The 9282-nt window shown below is 34.0% G+C and overlaps 1 protein-coding gene across 1 annotated transcript; it reads right to left on the reverse strand.

Moving 5' to 3' along the window:
* Positions 1-348: 348 nt before the first annotated feature.
* Positions 349-8584, reverse strand: LOC135143724 (uncharacterized). The gene is made up of 2 exons (XM_064075636.1): positions 8305-8584; positions 349-1057 (listed from the first exon to the last, which is right to left on the reverse strand). The coding sequence occupies exons 1-2, from the start codon at positions 8435-8437 to the stop codon at positions 498-500; spliced, it is 693 nt and encodes a 230-aa protein (XP_063931706.1). The 5' UTR covers positions 8438-8584; the 3' UTR covers positions 349-497.
* Between the last annotated feature and the right edge of the window lie 698 nt (positions 8585-9282).

Genomic DNA, 9282 nt, shown 5'->3' on the forward strand with positions numbered 1-9282 from the left:
ACGGATGGGTTTCAATTCAACAGTGAATAGTGGTGTGTTCTCACGGAGCAGGATGTGACGTGCGGGGGGAGAGGCGGAGCGGACCAGTGGATCGGTAAAGGGTACCGGAAGGAAATCGCTACCGCAAAGTACCATCGATGACCGGGCTAATGTGTGAACTAATGATAAAGCGCTGGGTTGCCACTACTCGTTAAACCTCGTACACCTTGGATTGATAAATATTTCGTGCTCGATCATCGCAGAGCGGACCATTAGGCTCTAATCACCACAATTAAAGCCCCCTATTTATTAGAGCGGCTAACGCAACGCTGATTGACGTTAGTTACACTTATAATAATGAAACAACTCTCAACTAGTAAAAAATTTCTTCATAGTCTATTTTCAATAACAGTCTATTTTGACATTTTGCTAAAATCCACTTTAAATCTTTAAAAAACAATTTCTGGAACAATTACTAGAATTAAAATTATCTAGATGAGAAAACCACCACCACGTCTTCAATTACTGTACAACTGGTTGTACAACATCTGCTGCACGTTCATCCTGAACAACAACTTCTTATCCTGATCCAGCCTCTTCACGAACGGGAGCAAGCTTCTGAAAAACAGCAAATCGTCGTCTTGGTCGTCGTCATTCCCTTCCCCACTCTCGCTCTTCCTCTTCTTCGCCACCCTCTTCATGGTGTGTTCGTGCGTGGTGTCCGCGTCGTCGCTCTGGGGATGCAACGAGGTGACGTTGCCGATGACGAAGTTGGAGCTGTTTTCGGTTTCTTCTTCTATGTTGGCGGAGGGCGAGTACGCGATTTCTGAGTCGTTTTCGATTTTCACGTTCTCGTTGAGGGTTTCGGCAATTTCGGACGTGGTGGGTCCGTCGGGGAAGTCGTTGACGCGTCGGGTTCGCAGGATGTCTTTGAGGAAGTACATGTCTTCGTAGTAGGCCCAGAGGCTCCTGGATTGGATGGGGTCGGAGGCGTCCAGGCCGCTATAGCGTTTGGTTTTTTTCAGTTCGACGCGGAATGTGTCACGGAGGTTTTTCCATTTTTGTTTGGCGACCATCACTGAAAAAGGGGGAAGTTACACGAAAATGAGTCATCATAAATCCTTTGAGATTAAAAAAAAAACAGTAGGAGCCCCTGAAGTTCATTAGAATTTTATCAAAAACAAATACCAGTGTCTCTAGGATTTTTTCAAAATTAAGAAAAAATAAGTACCAAAAAGGGCCCCTGAGATTATATAAAATGTTTTCAGAAACAGATCACCCTTGAGATTCTTTCCAACTTTTAAATTATAAAACACAACTTGGAGAATTTGTAGAATTTTTTTCAAAAACAGAACACCAGATATTCCTCAAAATTCTTTTCATTTAAGATTCATTCAAAAACAAAACACCACGGGCCCCTGAGACACTTTCAAATTTTGTAATAAGAAAAGGACCAGGGATCTCTTGAATCTTTAAAATTCTTTCAAAAATAAAACACCAAGGCCCGAAATTCTTTCAAAAATAAAACACCAGAGGTCCCTGAGAATCAACAGAACTTTTTCAAAAACAAAACATCAGATGCCTGAAATTCTCTAAAATTCTTTAAAAAATAAAACACCAAGTACCCAAATTCTTTCAAAAACAAATACCAGGATCTCTGCGATTCTTTCAAATTAAAAAAAACACCAAAGGCTCCTGAGATTCTTTCGAATTTTTTCAAAAACAGAACACCAGAGATCCCTTGAGATTTTTAAAAATTTCTTAAAAAATAAAACACTGGAGATCCCTGAGTTTCTTTCAAATTTATTCAGAAACAAAACGCCAGACAGCCCTAAGATCCTTTACAATTCTTAAAAAAAACACCAAGGCCCTTGAGATTCTTTAATATTCTTTCAAGAAACAAAAACATCAGGAATCCATTGAAACTCTTTAAAATTCTTCAAAACACCCAAGGCCGAAATTCTTTCAAAAATAAAATACTGGGGGCTTCTAAGATGCATTAAAAATTTTTTAGAAACAAAATATCATAGATGCCTTGAGATTCTTTAAAAAATAAACACCAGAGGCCCTTGAGAATCATTAGAACTTTTTCAAAAACGAACCATCAGAGGTATGAAATTCTTTAAAAAATTAAACACCAAATATCCAAATTCTTTCAAATTAAAAAAAAAAAACACCAAAGGCTCCTGAGATTCTTTAGATTTTTTTCAAAAACAAAACACCAGGGGCCTTTTAATATTGTTTCAATTTTTTTTAGTAACAAAACATCGGGGTTCCCTAGGAATTTTTAAAAATTTCTTACAAAATAAAACACCGGGGATCCCTTTAGAATTTTCTGAAAAACAAAACATCAGAGGCCACAGGGTTCTTTCAAATTCCATTAGAAATAAAACACCAGCAACTCCTGAGATTTTTTAAAATGTTTTCAGAAACAAATCACCAGAGACCCTTGAGGTTCTTTCAAGCTCTGAAATGTAAAACACCAAGGAGAAATTTTTTAGATTTTTTTTAACACCAGAAGCCGCTGGTATTCTTTACAATTCTTTAAAAAATAAAACACCAAGGCAGGATTCTTTTGAATTTTTTGAAGAACTTGGGGCTCCTGAAATTCTTCCAAATTTTTTTTGAGATTTTCTAAATTCCTTTAAAAAATGAAACAGCAAATGTCCAAATTCTTTCAAAAACAAACACCACGACCTTTGTGATCCTTTCAAATTAAAAAAGGTACTAAGGGCGCCTGAGATTCTTTAGAATTTTTTCAAAAACGAAACCCCTGAGATTCTTTCAAAGTTTTTCAGAAAGAAAATACCAGAAACTCCTAAGAATCTTTAAAATTCTTTAAAAAATAAAACACTAAGAGCCCCTGAATTTCTTTAGATTCTCTCATAAAAAAAAAACTCCAGGTATCCACTCTTTAAAATTCTTGACAAAAAAACACCAAATACCGAAGTTCTTTCAAAAACAAAATACCAGGGGCTTCTGAGACTCATTCACTTTTTTTTCAGGAACAAAACATCATAAATCCTTTGAGATTAAAAAAAATAAAACAGTAGGAGCCCCTGAAGTTCATTAGAATTTTATCAAAAACAAATACCAGTCTCTCTAGGATTTTTTCAAAATTAAGAAAAAATAAGTACCAAGGGCCCCTGAGGTTATATAAAATGTTTTCAGAAACAAATCACCCTTGAGGTTCTTTCAAACTTTTAAAATATAAAACACAACGGGGAGAATTTGTAGAATTTTTTTCAAAAACAGAACACCAGGGGCCTCTGATATTCTTCAAAATTCTTTTCATTTAAGATTCATTCAAAAACAAAACACCAGGGGCCCCTGAGACACTTTCAAATTTTGTAATAAGAAAAGCACCAGGGATCCCTTGAATCTTTAAAAGTCTTTCAAAAATAAAACACCAAGGCCCGAAATTCTTTCAAAAATAAAACACCAGAGGCCCCTGAGAATCAACAGAACTTTTTCAAAAATAAAACATCAGATGTCTGAAATTCTCTAAAATTCTTTAAAAAATAAAACACCAAGTACCCAAATTCTTTCAAAAACAAATACCAGGATCTCTGCGATTCTTTCGAATTTTTTCAAAAACAAAACACCAGAGATCCCTTGAGATTTTAAAAAATTTCTTAAAAAATAAAACACTGGGGATCCCTGAGTTTCTTTAGAATTTTCTGAAAAACAAAACATCAGAGGGGCCTGAGATTCTTTCAAATTTATTCAGAAACAAAACACTAGACACCCCTAAGATCTTTTACAATTCTTAAAAAAAACACCAAGGCCCTTGAGATTCTTTAATATTCTTTCAATGAACAAAAACATTATCCATTGAAACTCTTGAAAATTCCTCAAAAAAGTAAAACACCCAAAGCCGAAATTCTTTCAAAAATAAAATACTCGGGGCTTTTGAGATGCATTAAAATTTTTTAGAAACAAAATATCATAGATCTCTTGAGATTCTTTAAAAAATAAACATCAGAGGTCTGAAATTCTTTAAAAAATTAAATACCAAGTACCCAAATTTTTTGAAATTAAAAAAAACACCAAAGGCTCCTGAGATTCTTTAGATTTTTCTCAAAAACAAAATACCAGGGACCTTTTAAGATTGTTTCAAATTTTTTAGAAACAAATCATCGGGGTTCCCTCGAGATTTTTAAAAATTTCTTACAAAATAAACCACCGGGGATCCCTTTAGAATTTTCTGAAAAACAAAACATCCGAGGTCTCTGAGATTCTTTTAAATTTATTCAGAAACAAAACACCAGAGCCCCTAGGATCCTCTAAAATTCTTTAAAAAAAGAGCCCTTGAGGTTCTTTAAGATCCTGTCAAAAAATAAAATACCAGGAATCCATTGAAACTCTTTAAAATTCCTCAAAAAAATAAAACACCAAACGCCGAATTTTTTTCAAAAACAAAATACCAGGGGCTTCTGAGATGCGTTAATTTTTTTTTTAAACAAAACCTCAAAGGTTTCTTGAGATTCTTTAAAATTCTTTAAAAAATAAGACACCAAGTGCATAAATTCTTTCAAAAACAAATAACGATTCCTCTGAGTTTTTACAAATTTAACAAAAAATTTATCACCAAGGACCTCTGAGATTCTTTCGATTTTTTTTCAGAAACAAAACACCAGGGACCTTTTGAGATTTTTAACAATTCTTTAAAAAATAAAACAGCCGAGACCCTGATTTCTTTAGAATTTGCTCAAAAAGAAAACATCACAGGCCCCTGAGATTTTTTAAAATTTATTCAGAAATAAAACACCAAGGATTCCTGAGATCATTTAAGATTCATTCAAAAACATAACACCAGGGGTCCTTGAGACTCCTTCAAATTTTGTAATAAGAAAAGCACCAGGGATCCCTTGAATCCTTAAAATTCATTCAAAAATAAAATACCAGGCGTCAGTTTGTTCAATTTTTTTCTTAAACAAAATATCATAGATCCCTTGAGATTCTTTAAAAATAGACACCATGGGCCCCTGAGAATCCTTAGAACGTTTTCAAAACGTGGTCCCTTGAAATTCTTTAAAATTCTTTTGCCTTTGATTTTTTCCAATTTAATAAAAAAATTAAGCAGGGCCTCTGAGATTCTTTAGAATTTTCTCAAAATCAAAACATCACAGGCTCCTGAAATTCTTTCAAATTTATTCAGAAATAAAACACCAAAGACCCCCTAAGATCCTTTAAAATTCATCAAAAAATAAAACACCAACAGCCCGGAGATTCTTTAAGATTTTTTCAAAAACAAAACACGAAATTTTTTCGGAAATAAAACATAATTCCCTTGAGATTCTTAAAAAAAAAAAAACACCAGGAATCTCTAAGATTCATTAGAACTTTTTCAAAAACACCTTTGGCAGTAATTAAAACTGTTTCAAAATAAAACACCAAGTGGACGAATTGTTTCAAAAACAAATAGCAGTGTCTAGGAGATTTTTTTAATAAAACACCAAGGACCTATGAGATTGTTTCAAATTTTCTCTGAAACAAAACATCAGAGAACCCCCTGAAATTCTTTCAAATTTATTCGGAAACAAAATACTAGAAACCCCTAAGATTCTTTAAAATTCTTTAAAAAATAAAACATCAAGAACCCCTGAGATTCATTCAATTATTTTAAGACACAAAACACCAGGGATCTATTTGAAATTCTCTAAACTTCCTAAAAAAATGAAGTACCAAGGGCCAAAATTCTTTCAAAATCAAACACCAAGCATAGATTTCTTGAGGTTCTTTAAATTTATTTAAAAAATAAAACACCAAGAGCTCAAATTCATCTGAAAACAAAATACCTCTGAGATTCTTTCAAATTAAAAAAAAACACCAAGTGCCCGAGATTATTTAAAATTAAAAATTAATGAAATATCAAGGGTTCAATTTTTTTCAAAAAATAAAGTACCAGGTGTGCCTGAGACTCTTTCTAATTTCTTTAGTAAGAAAATACCGTAGGTTTTTTGAAGTTTTTTAAAATTCTTAAAAAATAAAACACCCAGGAGCTCTCAATTTTCTCAAAATCAAAACATCACGAGCCTCTGAGATTTTTTCAAATTTATTCAGAAATAAAACACCAGAGACCCCTAAGAATCTTTAAAATCTTTAAAAAAGCCCAGCAGATTCTTTTGAGATTTTTTCAAAAACAAAACACCAGGAGCTTCTGAGATTCTTTTAAGACACAAAACACCAATGAGATTCTCTAAAATTCTTCAAAAAATAAAGCACCAAGGGCCGAAATTCTTTCAAAAACTAAACACCAACGATTTCTGAGAGTCGTTCAAATTTTTTCAGTAATAAAACACCATAGATTTCTTGAGGTTCTGTAAATTTGTATAAAAAATAAAACACCAAGAGCTCAAATTCTTTCAAAAACAAAATACCAAGACCTCTGACAGTTTTTCAAATTTAAAAAAATAAATAAAACATCAAGGGTCCAATTTTTTTCAAAAATAAAGCACCAAGCTACTCAGCAACTCTTTCTAATTTCTTCAATAAGAAAACACCATAGGGCTTTAGAAATTCTTTAAAATTGTTTAAAAAATAAAACACCCAGGGAGCCCTGAGTTTCTTTAGAATTTTCTCAAAATCAAAACATCAAAAGCCTCTGCGATTTTTTCAAATTTATTGAGAAATAAAACACCAGAGACCCCTAAGAATCTTTAAAATCTTTAAAAAAGCTTCTTTTGAGATTTTTTCAAAAACAAAACACCAGGGGCTTCTGAGACTCTCAATTATTTTAAGACACAAAACACCAGGGATCCATTGAGATTCTTTAAAATTATTCAAAAAATAGAGCACCAAGGGCCGAAATTCTTTCAAAAACCAAACACCAATGTGTTCGGAGATTCGTTCAAATTTTTTCAGCAACAAAAGAGTTATTGAGGTTCTGTAAATTTGTATAAAAAATAAAACACCAAGAGCTCAAATTCTTTCAAAAACAAAATACCAAGACCTCTGAGATTCTTTCAAATTAAAAAAATTAATAAAATATCAAGGGTCTAATTTTTTTTCCAAGAATAAAGCACCAGGCTACCTAGGAACTCTTTCTAATTTCTTCAGCAAGAAAACACCATAGATCTTTTGAAGTTCTTTCAAATTCTTTAAAAAATAAAACGCCAGGGGCTCGTGAGATTCATAAATTTTTTTCAAAAACACAATATCAGAAGTCCCCTGAAATTTTTTAAAATTATTTAAAAAATAGAGCACCAAGGGCCGAAATTCTTTCAACAACCAAGGCCCCTAAGATTTTTTCAAATTTATTCAGACATAAAACACCAGAGATCCCTAAAATTCTTTAAAATCTTTAAAAGAGCCGAGGAGACTCTTTAAGATTTTTGCAACAACAAAACACCAGGGGCTTCTGAGACTCTTTCAATTATTTTAAGACATAAAACATCAGGGATCCATTGAGATTCTTTAAAATTTTTCAATGAAGCACCAAGGGCCGAAATTCTTTCAAACACTATAAATTTCTTGAGGTTCTTTTAAATGCTAAAAAATATAAAACACCAGGGGCCCCCGAGATTCTTAGAATTAAAACAAAATCAGGTCCCTTGAGATCCTTTGAAATTCTTATAAAAATAAAACACTAAATACCCTTGAGATTCTTTAGAATTTTTCCCAAAACAGAAAGCAGGGGATCTCTTGAGACTCTTTAAAATTAAAAATGAATAAATAAAACACCAAATTCCCAAATATTGCGAAAAATAAAGCACCAGAGGTCGCTGGAACTCTTTTTCCTTGAAATTTTTATATTAATTATATGTTTCAATTACACATTGTGATGTCAAAAGAAATTTTTCATCAATAAAATGATTTAAATCAATCGCAGACACTGTTTTACGTTGGATAATTTAATAAAAATAATAATGATAATACTAATAATTCTCTCCTAAGTAATTTGGAAAATTATATACTTAGTATCTTATTTTTTTAAAGTCGAAACATAGCCACTAGATGTTGATTGTTTATTAATTGATATATTTATTAGTTTATTACATATCTTCTACATAGACAAAGTTTACATTTTAAATATCTTTTGCTACTTGATGAATAATTATTGTCAATTCTTTTGCGTCCATTATATTGTAACCTGTATGTTTTATGCAATTGTGCCGTCCAACCCCTCCTAATCCCACCACCAGATTTTAGTGAACAAAAACAACGCTCTGAGCATACAACGTGAAACTACCTAAAACCGCACCAAACTACGCAGAAACCAAAACTGAATAACTAAACAAGTGTCTCGGACTCTCTCTCTCAATCACCCACTCACGCCGCCTCCATTCGCGCGGCGGCGCTTCGCCCGCCGCCGCCCTTTACCTTCCACGTTGAATATCTTGGCGATGTCCCTCCAGCCGTCGCTCAGCGCCTTCTTGTTGTGGTAATGCCTGCTGGACTGATCCCACAGCGCCTTCCTCTTCTTGACTTCGCCGATGAACAATCGAATATTCATGTCGGGGGCTGGTTTAGTGCACGTTCGGCCGATACATCACCGACCGACCGACCTTTGTTCGACTTGGACGCCAACGCCGTCGCTGTCGCTCGTCTATTCGCAAGAACGTTTGCGTGCGCATCGATTCGCTCCAACCTGGTTCTTCCACCACGTCTACTCTTTCGATAACACTCTCAATGTCAACGCTCGTTCGCTCGCCGGATCCTCATTTCGACTTTCGAGGCGTTGCGTTGCGCCGATCGGACGGATTCCCCGCAGACACAACATGCGATGGATTTTTTGCTAAGGATCGGTGGCTGGCTGCGGATAGGATGTGGGTGGGATGGGGAGGTAGTTTCGTACGGTGAGAGTTCAGGGTGAGATTTTATGATTCGGTTAGTGGTCGTAGAAAAAATAAGTAGTGGCGGTACGGTGTAAAGGATTTTATTGCACGATTTACAAAAAACGCACCTTTTATTTTTGTTTTTCGAATAACAACACTACCTCATGTATCACGTTATTTACAAGAAACTCAAGAGTAACAAGTATTGTGTTGATTAATATACATATCATAATGTAAGCGTGATTCATGGGAAAAAAAAAATAGCAGTGATCTGTAACGTCGTGATGTGGTCTCTTAAAGATAAAATTCAAACCAGAAAACCCGATAAGACAACTACGCAAAACTTATTACTCTAAGATCTAACTTCCTATAAAATAAAACGGGTCGGAGGTTATTACGACAGAACTTACCTCGCTTCGATAAGAAAATTTCTGGTACCTTTTTCGAAAATTAGGAGTGAAGTTTTGAATTTTCGAAAATCATGTGCAACCTCTTTACAAAGCAAAAAAAATGTCTTGTCTGT

The sequence above is a fragment of the Zophobas morio genome, unplaced genomic scaffold (assembly GCF_036711695.1).
Source record: "Zophobas morio isolate AGI-343-1 ecotype UQ-CSIRO unplaced genomic scaffold, CSIRO_AGI_Zmor_V1 ptg000074l, whole genome shotgun sequence".
Lineage (NCBI taxonomy): Eukaryota > Metazoa > Arthropoda > Insecta > Coleoptera > Tenebrionidae > Zophobas > Zophobas morio.